General features: G+C 38.3%; 1 protein-coding gene across 1 annotated transcript in view; it reads left to right on the top strand.

Annotated features, from left to right (window-relative positions):
* The first annotated feature begins 1,614 nt into the window (after window positions 1-1,614).
* Window positions 1,615-18,064, top strand: part of RAD54B (RAD54 homolog B) — a 99,421-nt gene continuing 82,971 nt past the window's right edge. The window contains exons 1-2 of the mRNA XM_060128118.1: window positions 1,615-1,705; window positions 11,191-11,341. Coding sequence (XP_059984101.1) covers window positions 11,207-11,341 — 135 coding nt within the window. The 5' untranslated portion in view covers window positions 1,615-1,705; window positions 11,191-11,206. The remainder of the gene's footprint in view (window positions 1,706-11,190; window positions 11,342-18,064) is intronic.

The raw sequence follows: 18,064 nt of genomic DNA, 5'->3' as shown, positions 1-18,064 counted from the left end.
AATGTTTTTTTTCCAAAGATATCTGTATCCATAGAATTACCTGGATGAAGATTATTTATTTATTTTTATTTATTTTTGGCTGCACCTCACGGCTTGAGGTATCTTAGTTCCCCGGACAGGGTTTGAACCCAGGACACGGCAGTGAACGCGCTGAGTCCCAACCACTGGACCGCTAGGGAATTCCTCCGGATGAAGATTTTTTTTTTTTTTAAACTATATTCGCTATCTTGTCCTCATTCAGAGTCATGGCTTTATTTTATTTGTCTGTTTTTTAAATTTTTTGTTCTTGGGGTCACAGCTTTAAATAGCACCTATACATGCTGATTCCTCTAAATTTCCAACCTAGACTTCTCCTGTGATGCCCCAGATTTGCATCTTGACATCTCCACCATTGCCTAGTAAGCACCCAGCAGGAACCACCTCACACCAAAGGGCCCACATCATAAAGGGGATGAGGAACCCATTCCCTCCATGGTAACTACTCCTCTGATATTTTCTTTTTCTCAATAAATGGAAACTCCATGTTTCTAGTTTCTCAGGCCAAAAACCTTAGTCATTCTTATCTATTCTTTTTCTCTCACACTCTACCTCTGATCTGGCTTCTACCTTCAAAACATATCTTGACTCCAAATGTTACCCTCTCTGCTGCAGCCACCCGGGCTAAGCCACCATAGTTTCTTGTCTCAATTATGTAAATAGTCTTCTAACTCAGCTCAAAACCCTCCCATTTCAGAATAAAAGCCAGAGTTCTTATAATGGTCCTCAAGTTTCTACATGATTTTCCCCCTCCTTGTTATCTCTTTGACCTCATCTACTACTCCCTGAACTCACTCTGCTTCAGCTACCACTTCCTGAGTTTACCAAAATAAAGTCCAAAAAATTGTAACAATTTATTATGTAAAAAAGATAGCTACTCTACTACAATTTGGTAAGATTTAATACTGTAATTCTTCACGTATTTTTAGAGTTAATGTCTTTTGAAAATCATGCTAAATAATGAAAATTATTGTATTCACATGTTTTAAAGTGTTTTGTTCAAACCGGAATATTTTTCTACATATTAACAGACGGTGACCTGGTTTGGGGATACTTTTACATTAAAGGGCCCACCACCTATGTATTTCTAACTAGTCACCATATTAAAAGGTGTTGGACCAACTTTAAAACGTCAGTTCACTTATTTCAGCTGGGTACCTAAAAGGAACATATTAACAAAGTCGTTGAAATTCCCTCATTCCTAAAATGCGGCATAATTTAGAAGCTATATGGTAAAAATCTATTATATTTGTATATTTTTACAATGCAGACAGACCATCAAACTGCACGAACATATCCATGTAGATGTTCTCAGATTTAAGAAATATGCCTCATCTGTCCTGGGATGTGGTCTGTAGCCTCAGCATGAACATCATGTCTGACCGTAGGCAGCAAATAAATACTTTTCTAATTGAACCATAATCCCGAATCAAACTTGGCAGAGGTCAAGGAGAAAGGCAAAAACACTTGCGCAGTGATGCGATAAGGTCGTCCAATCAGAGTCGAGCTGGACTGGGATCTGCGGAAGTAAGGTAGTGCGCACGCGCGATGGGCTCGTCCGCAATTGGCAGCGCCGAGGCGGGAACCTTGAGCCGCTCTGTCGTTGAGGGAGCGCTGTCTCCTCCGGTTCCTCCTGGCTGGTGGCGCAGCGTCCTTCGGATCCTCTCTGGTGCGTCCCTGGAGGGGAGGCTTGTGAGGCTGCGACAGCCTGTAGGCTTGTGTGGGACAAAGAGGGGAGAGGCGCCGGAGTAGGCCTCCGACGGAGGAGGGAAGGAAGGCGGCGGAGCGCCTGTGGCCGCCTCCTGCGGGTCTGGGAGCGCGGAGGGGTCTCAAGTGTGAGGGGCGCCTTCGCTGCTGGCCGTGGGGTGGCTGGTGGCGGAGGGCGCGCCGTGCGGGTGTGTTTGTGGTGGGGAGGCCGACGCGAGAGGCGACTCCGGACGGTGGTGCTTCCGCGCCCGCACTGCGGTCAGCCCGCTCGGCTTCTGTGGCGCTTGGGTTTCTTTCCCCAGGACTAATCTCCACTCTCCTGCACGGTATTAATTAATAGTAAGTAACGGAAGATTTTTGTAGGCCGGTTTAGCGGGGCCACAAAATCAAAGGAGCGATTTAAGCCACGAAGTGAAATAACTACTACCTAATGTAGTTAGAAGGCGAAAAGCAGAAACAGCAGGGGAGGTGCGTTGCTGGTTCTTGACTGTTTTATTTGCATTCTTGCGTCCTAGAGGTTTTTTTTTTCATCCTAGAGGTTTGATGGTTGCACCCCATCCCCCCTTCAAAGCCAAACCGAATCCACAGATTCTGGTCATAATCCCCTTTGTCGAACTTCATCCTTTGCTACCCCCCTCGCGGAAACTTTGTTATCTCTGCTCTTATAGGACCTTATGTATTAAACATCTAATAATGATTATCATAGATAGTAATATTACAGGTAACATTGAGTGCGTACTGTGTGTCAGACTTTGTACTTTAAGTATTTCATTTAATCCTCCCAACAATCTTATGAGTAATTATTGTTGTACCGCCTGTCATAGATGAGGAAAGGGAGACACAAAGAGGTTATGTAAACTGTGCAAGATCACATGCTTGGAAGTGTCAGTCCAGATTTATATTCAGGCATTTGCCTCCAAAACTGTATTCTTAATTATTACACAGTACAGTGTATTAAATTGCCAAGTACTGTAGGCCTTGTGATGTATCATCAGCCTGGATTTGCCATTTTACTTGGGAGAACAGAAGCAGTAGGTGTTAAGAGTAACAGATGTTGGAGCATCACAGTAGGGCTGCCAAATGGGCGTTATTTTTAGGGCCTGGGAAGAGGGCTCAAATAGCACTAATTTAAGAAGTAATAAGGATCCAGAAGCATTTAGGGGGAAATATACTGATGTCTGCAGTTTACTTTGAAATGCATCAACAAGTTAAATGGCTTGATGGATGCCTAAGGTCACATATAAATGGCAGAGCTAGAAATCAAGCCAGGGCAGGCTGACTCCAGAGTGTTTTCTTAACCACTGCCCTGTGCTGCTTCTCACATGCCTGCATACTCAAATTCATTATTATTTTCTTTAGTTTACTGGTTAAATGAAAAATTAGACATTGTGTATTAGGTGTAGAAAAGTTTAAGCGTTTAAGGTAGTGATTCTTAGGATTGAGTGTTGAAAGAAGTTTTAGCAGCTAGTCTGTTCTCTTTATTTTATAAATGAGGAAGTTGATATACAGAGCATTTAAATAGCTTGCCCAAAGTTTCTAGTTACTGTATTTTTCTAGTGTTCCTCTTAAAAAGGTGTCAGTCTGCAGGCGGGTCTGACTAAATGTAGAGAATGGAACCTATTAAATTTCATGATGTGGACATCATGTTTTTTTAAAATTTTAATTAAGTAATTAATATATTTTTATTTTTGGCTGTTTTGGGTCTTTGTTGCTGTGCGTGTTGCTAGGCACGCGGGCTTCAGTAGTTGTGACACGCAGACTCAATAGTTGTGGCTCGCGGGCTCTAGAGCACAGGCTCAGTAGTTGTGGTGCACGGGCTTAGTTGCTCTGCAGCATGTGGGATCTTCCCGGACCAGGGCTTGAACCTGTGTACCCTGCATTGGCAGGCAGATTCTTAACCACTGCGCCACCAGGGAAGCCCTCTGGTCTGTATTTTAATTGAGGTTTCTGTTTATTAATTTTTACACCACTACTAATCTCTCAAACTATATAAAGCCTGGTTATTTATCGAATACTCATGTATGTCATCATTTTTAAGTTGCTGTAATTGGGAAATGTCTAACCATCAGTGATGGCATGTCACAGCTTAATTGGCTGCAGTTCTTTTTTTTTTTTTTGTAGAAAATTGGAAATATGTAGGAAAGAACTCAGAAGAAAATAAAAAAATTACTGGTAATTCTAACATCTAGACATAGTCAGTGTTAATGTTGTGGCATGTGTTTTTCTAGTCTTTTTTTTTTTAACATCTTTATTGGAGTATAATTGCTTTACAATGGTATGTTAGTTTCAGCTTCACAACAAAATGAATCAGTTATATATATACATATATTCCCATATCTCTTCCCGCTTGCGTCTCCCTCCCTCCCACCCTCCCTATCCCACCCCTCCAGGCGGTCACAAAGCACCGAGCTGATCTCCCTGTGCTATGCGGCTGCTTCCCACTAGCTAACTACCTTACTTTTGGTAGTGTATATATGTCCATGCCTCTTTATCGCTTTGTCACCGTTTACCCTTCCCCCTCCCCATAGCCTCAAGTCCATTCTCTAGTAAGTCTGTGTCTTTATTCCTGTTTCACCCCTAGGTTTTTCATGACATTTTTTTTTAAATTCCATATATATGTGTTAGCATACGGTATTTGTTTCTCTCTTTCTGACTTACTTCACTCTGTATGACAGACTCTAGGTCTATCCACCTCATTACAAATAGCTCAATTTCGTCTCTTTTTATGGCTGAGTAATATTCCATTGTATATATGTGCCACATCTTCTTTATCCATTCATCCGATGATGGACACTTAGGTTGTTTCCATCTCTGGGCTATTGTAAATAGAGCTGCAATGAACATTTTGGTACATGACTCTTTTTGAATTATGGTTTTCTCAGGGTATATGCCCAGTAGTGGGATTGCTGGGTCATATGGTAGTTCTATTTGTAGCTTTTTAAGGAACCTCCATACTGTTCTCCACAGTGGCTGTATCAATTTACATTCCCACCAACAGTGTAAGAGGGTTCGCTTTTCTCCACACCCTCTCCAGCATTTATTGTTTCTAGATTTTTTGATGATGGCCATTCTGACTGGTGTGAGATGATATCTCATTGTAGTTTTGATTTGCATTTCTCTAATGATTAGTGATGTTGAGCATTCTTTCATGTGTTTGTTGGCACTCTGTATATCTTCTTTGGAGAAATGTCTATTTAGGTCTTCTGCCCATTTTTGGATTGGGTTGTTTGTTTTTTTGTTATTAAGCTGCATGAGCTGCTTATAAATTTTGGAGATTAATCCTTTGTCCGTTGCTTCATTTGCAAATATGTTCTCCCATTCTGAGGGTTGTCTTTTGGTCTTCTTTATGGTTTCCTTTGCTGTGCAAAAGCTTTTAAGTTTCATTAGGTCCCATTTGTTTACTTTTGTTTTTATTTCCATTTCTCTAGGAGGTGGGTCAAAAAGGACCTTGCTGTGATTTATGTCATAGAGTGTCCTGCCTATGTTTTCCTCTAAGAGTTTGATAGTTTCTGGCCTTACATTTAGGTCTTTAATCCATTTTGAGCTTATTTTTGTGTATGGTGTTAGAGAGTGATCTAATCTCATACTTTTACATGTAGCTGTCCAGTTTTCCCAGCACCACTTATTGAATAGGCTGTCCTTTCTCCACTGTACATTCCTGCCTCCTTTGTCAAAGATAAGGTGACCATATGTGCGTGGGTTTATCTCTGGGCTTTCTATCCTGTTCCATTGATCTATCTTTCTGTTTTTGTGCCAGTACCATACCGTCTTGATAACTGTAGCTTTGTAGTATAGTCTGAAGTCTGGGAGCCTGATTCCTCCAGTTCCTTCTTTCGTTCTCAAGATTGCTTTGGCTATTCGGGGTCTTTTGTGTTTCCATACAAATTGTGAAATTTTTTGTTCTAGTTCTGTGAAAAATGCCAGTGGTAGTTTGATAGGGATTGCATTGAATCTATAGATTGCTTTGGGTAGTAGAGTCATTTTCACAATGTTGATTCTTCCAATCCAAGAACATGGTATATCTCTCCATCTATTTGTATCATCTTTAATTTCTTTCATCAGTGTCTTATAATTTTCTGCATACAGATCTTTTGTCTCCTTAGGTAGGTTTATTCCTAGATATTTTATTCTTTTTGTTGCAATGGTAAATGGGAGTGTTTTCTTGATTTCACTTTCAGATTTTTCATCCTTAGTATATAGGAATGCCAGAGATTTCTGTGCATTAATTTTGTATCCTGCCACTTTACCAAATTCATTGATTAGCTCTAGTAGTTTTCTGGTAGCATCTTTAGGGTTCTCTATGTATAGGATCATGTCATCTGCAAAGAGTGACAGCTTTACTTCTTCTTTTCCGATTTGGATTCCTTTTATTTCCTTTTCTTCTCTGATTGCTGTGGCTAAAACTTCCAAAACTATGTTGAATAAGAGTGGTGAGAGTGGGCAACCTTGTCTTGTTCCTGATCTTAGTGGAAATGCTTTCAGTTTTTCACCATTGAGGATGATGTTTGCTGTGGGCTTGTCATATATGGCCTTTATTATGTTGAGGAAAGTTCCCTCTATGCCTACTTTCTGCAGGGTTTTTATCATAAATGGGTGTTGAATTTTGTCAAAAGCTTTCTCTGCATCTATTGAGATGATCATATGGTTTTTCTCCTTCAGTTTGTTAATATGGTTTATCACATTGATAGATTTGCGTATATTGAAGAATCCTTGCATTCCTGGAATAAACCCCACTTGATCATGGTGTATGATCCTTTTAATGTGCTGTTGGATTCTGTTTGCTAGTATTTTGTTGAGGATTTTTGCATCTATGTTCATCAGTGATATTGGCCTGTAGTTTTCTTTCTTGTGACATCCTTGTCTGGTTTTGGTATCAAGGTGATGGTGGCCTCGTAGAAGGAGTTTGGGAGTGTTCCTCCCTCTGCTATATTTTGGAAGAGTTTGAGAAGGATAGGTGTTAGCTCTTCTCTAAATGTTTGATAGAATTCGCTTGTGAAGCCATCTGGTCCTGGGCTTTTGTTTGTTGGAAGATTTTTAATCACAGTTTCAATTTCAGTGCTTGTGATTGGTCTGTTCATATTTTCTATTTCTTCCTGATTCAGTCTTGGCAGGTTGTGCATTTCTAAGAATTTGTCCATTTCTTCCAGATTGTCCATTTTATTGGCATAGAGTTGCTTGTAGTAATCTCTCATGATCCCTTTTATTTCTGCAGTGTCAGTTGTTACCTCTCCTTTTTCATTTCTAATTCTATTGATTTGAGTCTTCTCCCTTTTTTTCTTGATGAGTCTGGCTAGTGGTTTATCTATTTTGTTTATCTTCTCAAAGAACCAGCTTTTAGTTTTATTGATCTTTGCTATTGTTTCCTTCATTTCTTTTTCATTTATTTCTGATCTGATTTTTATGATTTCTTTCCTTCTGCTAGCTTTGGGGTTTTTTTGTTCTTCTTTCTCCAATTGCTTGAGGTGCAAGGTTAGGTTGTTTATTCGAGATGTTTCCTGCTTCTTAAGGTGGGCTTGTATTGCTATAAACTTCCCCCTTAGAACTGCTTTTGCTGCATCCCACAGGTTTTGGGTCGTTGTGTCTCCATTGTCATTTGTTTCTAGGTATTTTTTTTTCTAGTCTTTTAAAAATCTTTTTAGATGTGTAATTTACAGTTTATAATTCAATGCGTATACTTAGATGAGTTTTTTTTTTTTTAAAGACTTTTTTGACGTCGACGATTTTTAAAGTCTTTATTGAATTTGTTACAGTATCGCTCCTGTTTTATGTTTTGGTTTTTTTGGCTGCCAGGCATGTGGGATCTTAGCTCCCCGACCAGGGATCGAACCCGCACCCCCCTACATTGGAAGGCGAAGTCTTAACCACTGGACCTCCAGGGAGGTCCCCTTAGATGAGTTTTGACAAACTTGTAATCATACTACAATCTGATGCAGGTTATCTCAGTCACCCCGAAAAGTTCCTCATGCCCCTTTACTTTCTAGTCTTTTAAAAAGTACAAACACACATACTATTTTTTTTTTTATAAAATTGGAATGATGCTGAACATGTTTGGTAGCCATTTGTGAAATTAAAACTTATTATTTTTAGAGCAGTTTTAGGTTTACAGCAAAGTTGAGAGGAAGGTGGAGATTTCCCATATATCCCTGCCTTCCCTCATTATCAGCATCCTTCACCAGAATGGTACATTTTTTACAGTTGACACACATAAGCACCCAAAGTCCATAGTTTACAATAGTATTCATTCTTGGCATTCTACATTCTGTGGATTTGGACAAATATATAATGACATGTATCCATCATTAGGGCATTATACAGAATATTTTCATTGCCTTAAAAAATTCTGTGCTCTGCCTTTGCATCCCTGCCCCTCCCCTAACCCTTGGCAACCACTGATCTTTTTAATGTCTCCATAGTTTTGCCTCCATAGTTTTTCAGGATGTCACATTGTTGGAATCATACAGTAAGTAGCCTTTTCAGATTGCTTCTTTCATTTAGTAATATGCATTTTTGATTCCTCCATGTCTTTTCATGGCTTGACAGCTTTTTTTTTTTTAAAGTGTGGAATAACATTCCATGGTCTGGATACACCACAGTTTATTTATCCATTCACCTACTGAATGCTTGGTTACTTTCAAGTTTGGCAATTACTATTCGTAATTGTAATTATAGTTGCTATAAATATTTGTATGCAAGTTTTTGTGTGGACATAAATTTTCAACTCTTTGTTGAAAGGAGTTATCTTATGTTAAAAGTATGTTCAGTTTTGCAAGAAAGTGCTAAAATGTGCTAAAATGTTTTCCAGAGTGGCTGCACCATTTTGCATTCCCACCAGCAATGAACAAAAATTCCTACTGCTCCACATCCTCACCAGCATTTGGTGTTGTCAGTGTTCTGGATTTTCTTCATTCTTGATGACATATGATGTGGAGCATCTTTCCATGTACTTATTTGTTATCTGTATATCTTTTGTGATATGTCTTTTAAGGTCTTTGGCCCACTTTTTAACTGGGTTTTCTTATTGTTGAGTTTTAAGATTTCTTTGTACGTTTTGGATAATAGTCCTTTATCAGATGCACCTTTTGCAAATATTTTTTCCCAGTCTGTGGCTTGTCTTTTCATTCCCTTGACATTGCCTTTTTTCAGAGGAGAAGTTTTTAATTTTAATCAAGTCCACATTATCAATTATCGTCTTTCATGGATTGTGCCTTTGGTGTTGTAGTTAAAAAGTCATCATCATACCCAAGATCATCTGGCTTTTCTTCTATATTATCTTCTAGGAGTTTTATAGCTTTGCGTTTTACATGTAAGCCTCTGATTCATTTTAAGTTAATTTTTGTGAAGGATGTAAAGTCTGTTTCTAGATTCATTTTCTTTGATGTGAATGTCCAGTTGTCTTAGCACCATTTGTGGAAGACACTATCTTTGCTCCATTGTATTGCTTTTGCTCCTTTGTCAAAGACTGTCTTTATGTGGGTCTATTTCTGGCTCTCTATTCTATTCTGTTGATTCATTTGTCTATTTCACCAATACCACACTGTCTTGATTACTGTAGCTATATGTTAAGTCTTAAAGTCAGGTATTATCAGTTCTCTTTGTTCTCTTCTTTCCATATTGTGTTGGCTATTCTGGGTCATTTGCCTCTCCATATAAACTTTAGAATCAGTGTTCTGATATCCACAAAATAACTTGCTGGGATTTTAGTTGGGATGGTATTAATCTATAAAGTTGAGAAGAACTGACATCTTAACAATATTTAGTCTTTCTATCCATGAACATGGAATCTCTCCATTTATTTAGTTCTTTGATTTCGCTCAGCAGAGTTTTATAGTTTTTCCCCACATAGATCTTATACATGTTTTGTTAGATTACACTTAAGTGTTTCATTTTTATGGGGTGCTGATGTAAATGGTATTGTGTTTTTAATTTCAAATTTCACTTATTCATTGCTGGTATGTTGGAAGACAATTGACTTTTAGGTATTAACCTAATCTAGTTCCCTGACCATTGATCGAACCTGGGCCCCCTGCATTGGGACCGCAGAGTCTTATCCACTGCGCCACCAGGGAAGTCCCTAAACATTCTTTTAAAATGTGATTTTTTTCCCCATTAATGGCTGTAGAATTATTTATATAACAAATACTGAATGCCTTCTTGTGTTGGTACTGGCAGTATAGTGATGAATGGAATGTAAGACTTCATGCCTGATCCAGGAGTTTACAGCTTGGGTGAATTAATAGGTAGTTTCATTACAGTGTGAAAAGTGCTTGGGTAGTGCACATGTAGGAAGGGTCTCTAATCCAGTCTTTGAGCAGAGATGAAGAGGGCTCATAGTTAAGAGTCCTAAAGGATAAATTGGAATCAATCAGGCAAAGGAAAATGCTAAAGGCATTCCCAACACTGTATAGGGGAAAGTTTGTTCAAAGGCCTAGAGGAAAAGAGAACATGGCTTGCTTGGGAAACTGCAGTATTACTCACCATTTTAGTGGTGTATGAAGAGAGTGTGTTCCATTTTGTGGATGTGACGTAACTTATTTGTCTAGTACCTTGTTATGGATATTCAAATTTCCTTTTTTTTCTCTTACTATAAGTAATATTGACATGATTACCCTTATACATAATTCTTTGAGTATATCTTTGGTAATTCCTTAGAGTAAATTCCCAGAAGTGGAATTTCTGGATTAAACAAATAATTTTGGTAGCCATGTACATCCTTGTTGATGCTATATCTTGTGTAGTGTTTTGTGAGATTACTTTGAATAAGAGTGCTTACTGCTGTCCATTGCAGAAGCATGATGTGTGCATGTAATGTTCTTGGCTTTTGTCTCACCTGTCCTGTCCTGGTGGAAATAATATTGAGCAAAAATTTGGAAACCTGGTTCTAGTCTCTTGATTTATATGTTTAAAATATCCCATGGTTTTAAAAGGAAATTGAACTGTAAATGTGTTCTTTTAATTGCCAGGATTTTATTCATTCATTCGAAAATATTCTTTAGTGATTATAATGTATCTGGCTTTGTGGTCGAAGCTGCTTACAGAGTGGTGAAGAAAACAAGAATGATTGCTACCCTCATGCAGTTTATGGATTAATGGAATAGAAAAAAGCAACATGTTGGATGTATGTCTGTGAATAATTATGTTTCTTTTGATTTTGAAACTACTATGTAAATTGAGTTTAAGGCTATAGAATCATTATCTAATCTATAGTTTTATCAAAATTGATACAATACATGCTCAGGTTTACACCATGTAATTTAAATCTTAAATATTTTCAGAAGCCTTTTGTGATGGAAAATAAAATGTTACCAGCTGTTGAATTTGTTTCCTAAGGCTTTTTACAGGTTTATTCTCTTATATTTTTTAAGATGTCATGATTGTAGTGATGATATACTTGGAGGTGATTCTAATCTGACTTATGACTAGATCATTTTTGTTTTGGGTATTTTTCAGGTTAACACTGCTGAATATGAGACGATCGGCAGCACCAAGTCAGTTGCAAGGGAATCCCTTCAAAAAGCTGAAATTTATACCGCCAGCAAGAAGTAATCCAAGTCCTAATGAAGAGGTTACAAAGCTGAATTCAGATATAAAATTATCTGAGGTAAAAAGACAAAACAAAACAGTAAAAGAAGTATAATCTAGAGAAGCATGTATTTTTTAAAAAGTGCCATTTAAACAGGTAGTAATACTTAATGCCTATAGGAATTTTCAGTATCTCTGATAAATTCTTCTAAAAACCTTAGAAATAATGACTAAATATATATATTTTAAAGGAACGACATAAAATAAACTTGGGTTAGGTCTGTAAAATAAACTTTTGTTAACAGTGAAAAATACCTCTGCAAGGGAAGGGGTGGAGATTCTTGTTAAAAAAAAAGTTGTTCTGATCAGTGTTCTTTTTAAAGGTAACACATAAATAAGTGAAAACTTTAAGGCAACTTAAAGAGAAAACATATAAATAATGCTTTATATCACTGTTCTGGACACTTCCTTTCATTTATGCTTGTAAAAAGTAAGTGCTCGAAACAGTCTTTTTTTTTAAACAAATCTACATTATTTATTTATGTTTGTTTATTTATTTGGTTGCGTCAGGTCCTAGTTGCGGCACGCGGGATCTTCTTTGTGGCCTGTGGGGTTCTTTTGCTGCGGCAAGCGGGCGTCTCTCTAGTTGTGGCATGAGGGCTCCAGGGTGCGCAGGCCCAGTAGTTGCAGCATGTGGGATCCCAGTTCCCCAACCAGGAATCGAACCCATGCCCCCTGCATTGGAAGGCGGACTCCCAGCCACTGGACCACCAGGGAAGTCCCGAAGCAGTCTTTTTTTTTTTTTTTTTAGTTTTATTAATTTTTATAAATTTATTTGTTTATTTTTGACTGCGTTGGGTCTTCGTTGCTGCGCGCGGGCTTTCTCTAGTTGCGACGAGCAGGGGCTACTCTTCATTGTGGTGTGCAGTCTTCTCGTCGCGGTGGCTTCTTGTTGCGGAGCATGGGCTCTAGCCACACAGGCTTCAGTAGTTGTGGCTCGTGGGCTCTAGAGTGCAGGCTCAGTAGTTGTGGCACATGGGCTTAGTTGCTCCACGGCATGTGGGATCTTCCCAGACCAGGGATCAAACCCGTGTCCTCTGCACTGGTAGGTGGATTCTTAACCACTGTGCCACCAGGGAAGCCCCCAAAACAGTCTTAATATATATTCTTTACTACTAAGATGAAGGATTGTTTTAGTCTTAGGTATATAGAAGTTATATAAAGGTTATATAGAGCATATATAAAATGGGCAGTCCACACTTCTGCTACTCTACAGTTCTCTGATTCATTTATGTTATGGAGATTAAAGTCTACTAATATTTCTTCTATTTTTTTTATTATGGTAAGATATGTATAACATAAAATTTGCCATTTTACCATTTTTAAGCATGCAGGTAGGTGGCATTAATTTCGTTCACACTGTTGTGCAAAAATCACCACTGTCTGTGTTCAAAACTTTTTCATTACTCTAAACAGAAACTTTGTAACCATTAGGGAATAATTCCCTGCTCTCCCCTCTGGTCATCACTATTCTACTTTCTGTCTCCATGGATTTGATTACCCTAGGTACCTCATATAAATGGAATCATAAATATTTGCCCTGTTGTCTCTGGCTTATTTCATTTAGCCTGACATTTTCAGGATCATTCATGTTGTAGCAGGTATCAGAACATCAGTGCTTTGTATGGTTAAGTAGTATTCAGTTGTATATGTATATACTGTATTTTGTTTATTCACTCATTTATTGATAGATACTTGAGTTGTTTCCACTTTTTGGCTATTATGAATAATGCTGATGTGAACACTGGCATACAAGTTTCTGTTTGGGTACCTGTTTTCAGTTCTCTTGTGTATATACTTAGGAGTGGAATTGCTAGATCATATGGTGATTCTGTGTTTATTTTTTGAGGAACTACCAAATTGTTTCCATAGCTACTGAACCATTTTACATTCCCACCAGCAATGTATGAGGGTTCCAGTTTCTCCACATCCTCAGCAACACTGGTTATTTTCTGTTTTCATTGCTGTTGTTGTTTTTTTTTGTTTTGTTTTGATTATGGCCATTCTTGTTGGTGTGAAGTGGCATTTCATTGTGGTCTTGATTTGCATTTTCCTAATGACTAGTAATGCTGAGCATCTTTTCGTGTGCTTATTGACCATTTGCTTATCTTCTTTGGAGAAATATCTGTTCAAGTCCTTGGCTTTTAACTGGTGTTTTGTCTTTTTGTTGTTGAAAACATCTATTGATTTTTGACTCTGTGTTTTTTGGCCTGCATCTGTTTATTTTATCCTACACTCCTTTAGAATTCTGGCCACAATGTAAGGAGAAAACTATGTAAGCATAGTTTTTAATTTTAAATAAGGTTTCTTTTTGTACAAGCAGCTTTATTTAAATACAATTCACATACCTGTAGTCTACCTACTACAATTCAGTTGTCTTTAGTATGTTCAGAGTTGTGCAATGCTCACCAAAAGAACATTTTTATCATTCCAGAAAGAGACCTCATACACATCAGCCCATCAAAATTCCCCAGCCCTTAGCAACCACTAATCTACTTTCTGTTTCTATATATTTACCTATTATGAACATTTCATATAAATGGAATCACACATGTGGCCTTTTGTGACTCACTTTTTTCAGTTAGCATAGTGTTTTTCAAAAGGCTCATCTACATTGTAGCATGTATCAGTAATTCATTTCTTTTTATTGCTGAATGTATTAGTTTTCTATTGCTGCTGTAACAGATTACCAGAAATTTAGTGACTTAAAACAATGCAAATGTGGGACTTCCCTGGTGGTCCAGTGGTTAAGATTCTGCCTTCCAATGCAAGAGACGTGGGTTCGATCCCTGGTCAGGGAACTAAGATCCCACATGCTTCAGGGCAACTAAGCTCACACACCACAACTACTGAGCCCGCGCTCTCTTGAACCCGCGCACCACAACTAGAGAGAAGCCCACGCGCTGCAACAAAGAGCCTGTGCACCGCAACGAAAGATTCCATGTGCCGCAACTAAGAACTGATGCAGCCAAATAAATAAATATTAAAAAAAAAGGAAAATAATGCAAATGTATTATCTTACAGATCTGTAGGTCAGAAGCCCAACATGGGTCTCACTGGGCTAAGATCAAGGTGTTGGCAGGGTTGCATTTATTTCTGGAGGTTTTAAGAATGTTTCCTGGGCTTCCCTGGTGGCGCAGTGGTTGAGAGTCCGCCTGCCGATGCAGGGGACATGGGTTCGTGCCCCGGTCCGGGAAGATCCCACATGCCGCGGAGCGGCTGGGCCTGTGAGCCATGCCTGCTGAGCCTGCGCGTCCAGAGCCTGTGCTCCGCAACAGGAGAGGCCACAACAGTGAAAGGCCCACGTACCGCAAAAAAAAAAGAATGTTTCCTTTGCCTTTTCTGGGTTCTACAGACCACCTACATTCCTTTGCTCATGGTCCCCTTCCTACGTTTTCAAAATTGGTAATGGCGGTTTGAGTTCTTATATTGCCATCTTTTTGGTTCTCTGAAACTGGAACTCATTTGGTTAGATTGGGCCTGCCTGGATAATTCAGGACAATCTCTCTATTTCAAGGTCCTTAACCTTAATTGCATCTGCAAAGCGTCTTCTGCCACATAAGGTTACATATCCACAGGTTCTGGGAATTAGGGTGTAGACACCTTCGGGAGGCATTATTCTGCTTGCCACACTGAATAATATTTCATTTTATTAATATACCGTATTTTATTTTTCCATCTGTCAGTTGATGGGTGTTTGGTTTGTTTCCATTTTTAAAATTTTTTAGGTATTATGAATAATGCTGATGAATATTAGTGTATAAATTGTTGTGTAGACGTATGTTTTTTTTGTTTCTGTTTTTGTTGTTTTTGCGGTATGCGGGCCTCTCACTGTTGTGGCCTCTCCCATTGCGGAGCACAGGCTCTGGACGCGCAGGCTCAGCGGCCATGGCTCACGGGCCCAGCTGCTCCGTGGCATGTGGGATCTTCCCGGACCAGGGCACGAAGCCGTGTCCCCTGCATCGGCAGGCAGACCCTCAACCACTGCACCACCAGGGAAGCCCCTAGACGTATGTTTTCATTTCTTTCGGGTGCATTCCTAGGAGTGGAATTGCTGGATCATATGATAATTCTGTGGTTAACCTTTTAATAAAATGCCAGACTCTTTTCCAAGGTGGCTGTACTGTTTCATTCCCACCATTAATGTATGATGGTTTCAGTCCTCCACATCCTTATCAACACTTATTATTATCTATTTGATTATAAACCATACTGTGGATGAAGTAGTATCTCATTTGGGGTTATGGTTTACATTTCCTTGATGGCTGATGTCATTGAGCATCTTTATATGTGCGTATCAGCCATTTGAATATCTTCTTTGGAGAACTGTCTATTCAGATCCTTTGTCCTTTTTTTAAGTTGGATTATTTGCTTTTTATTATAGAGTTGTAAGGGTTCTTTGTATATTCTAAACATAGGTCCCTTATCAGATATATGATTTGCAAATATTTTCACCCACTCTGTTTTTGCCTTTCACTTTCTTGATGGTTTCATTTGTAGCACAAAATTTCTGTTACTCTAGGAGGTGGGTCAAAAAAGATATTGCTGTGATTTATGTCAAAGAGTGTTTTTCCTTGTTTTCGTCTAAAAGTTTTATAGTGCCTGGTCTTACATTTAGGTCTTTAATCCATTTTGAGTTTATTTTTGTTTATGGTGTTAGGTAGTGTTCTAATTTCATTCTTCTACATGTAGCTGTCCACTTTTCCCAGCACCACTTACTGAAGAGGCTGTCTTTTCTCCATTGTAGGTTCTTGCCTCCTTTGTCGTAAATTAGGTGCCCATATGTACCTGGGTTTATCTCTGGGCATTCTATCGTGTACCATTGATCTATATTTCTGTTTTTGTGCCAGTACCATACTGACTTGATTACTGTAGCTTTGTGGTATAGTTTGAAGTTGGGGAGCCTGATTCCTCCAACTCCGTTTTTCTTTCTCAAGATTGCTTTGGCTATTTGGGGTCTTTTGTGTTTCCATACAAATTGTAAGATTTTTTGTTCTAATTCTGTGAAGAATGCCATTGGTAGTTTGATAGGAATTGCACTGAATCTGTAGCTTGCTTTGGGTAGGATAGTCATTTTCACAATATTGATTCTTCCAATCCAAGAACATGGTATATTTCTCCACCTGTTTATGTAATCTTTGAGTTCTTTCATCCGTGTTTTATAGTTTTCTGAGTACAAGTCTTTCACCTCCTTAGGGAGGTTTATTCCTAGGAATTTTATTCTTTTTGTTGCAGTGGTAAATGGGATTGTTTCCTTAATTTCTTTTTCTGATTTATTGTTGTTGGTGTATAGGAATGCCAGAGATTTCTGTGCATTAATTTTGTATCCTGCAACCTTACCAAATTCATTGATTAGTTCTAGTAGTTTTCTGGTCGCATCTTTAGGATTTTCTATGTATGGTGTCATGTCATCTGCAAACAGTGACAGTTTCGCTTTTTCCTTTCCAATTTGAATTCCTTGTATTTCTTTTTCTTCTTAGATTGCCGTGGCTAGGACTTCCAAACTATGTTGAATAACAGTGGCGAGAGTGAACATACTGTTCTTCTTCCTGATCTGAGAGGAAATGCTTTTAGTTTTTCACCATTGAGAATGATGTTAGCTGTGGGTTTGTTGAATATGGGCTTTATTATGTTGAGGTATGTTCCCTCTATGCCCACTTTCTGGAGAGTTTTTATCATACATTGGTGTTGAATTTTGTCAAATGCTTTTTCTGCATCTATTGAGATGATCATATGGTTTTTATTGTTCAGTTTGTTAATGTGGTGTGTCACATTGATTGATTTACGTATATTGAAGAATCCTTGCATCCCTGGGATAAATCCCACTTGATCGTGGTGTATGATCCTTTTAATGTGCTGTTGGATTCTGTTTGCTAGTATTTTGTTCAGGATTTTTGCGTCTATGTTCATCAGTGATATTGGCCTGCAATTTTCTTTTTTTGTGGCGTCTTTGCCTGGTTTTGGTATCAGGGTGATGGTGGCTTCGTAAAATGAATTTGGGAGTTTCTCCCTCTGCAATGTTTTGGAAGAGTTTGAGGAGGATCGGTGTTAGCTCTTCTCTAAACGTTTGATAGAATTTGCCTGTGAAGCCATCTGGTCCTAGACTTTTGTTTGTTGGAAGATTTTTAATCAGTTTCAATTTCATTACTTGTGATGGGTCTGTTTATATTTTCTAATTTTTCTTGGTTCAGTCTTGGAAAATTGTACCTTTCCAAGAATTTGTCCATTTCTTCTTGGTTGTCCATTTTATTGGCATATAATTGTTTGTAGTAGTCTCTTATAATCCTTTGTATTTCTGCAGTGTCAGTTGTGATTTCTCCTTTTTCATTTCTAATTTTATTGATTTGCATCCTCTCCCTTTTTTTCTTGATGAGTCTGGCTAAAGGTTTATCAATTTTATCTTCTCAAAGAATCAACTTTTAGTTTTATTGATCTTTGCTATTGTTTTCTTCGTTTCTATTTCATTTATTTCTGTTCTGATCTTTATGATTTCTTTCCTTCTACTGTCTTTGTGTTTTCTTTGTTCTTCTCTAGTTGCTTTAGGTGTAAGGTTACATTGTTTATTTGAGATTTTTCTTGTTTCTTGAGGTGAGATTAAATTTCTGTCATCTTCCCTCTTAGAACTGCTTTGGCTGCATCCCATAGCTTTTGGGTCATCGTGTTTTTGTTGTCATTTGTTTCTGTGTATTTTTTGATTTCCTCAGTGATCTCTTGGTTATTTAGTAGCGCAATGTTTAGCACC

The sequence above is a fragment of the Lagenorhynchus albirostris genome, chromosome 17, assembly GCF_949774975.1.
Source record: "Lagenorhynchus albirostris chromosome 17, mLagAlb1.1, whole genome shotgun sequence".
NCBI lineage: Eukaryota > Metazoa > Chordata > Mammalia > Artiodactyla > Delphinidae > Lagenorhynchus > Lagenorhynchus albirostris.
Note: the sequence above shows the minus strand (reverse complement) of the source record. Positions and strands in the feature narration are given on the sequence as shown.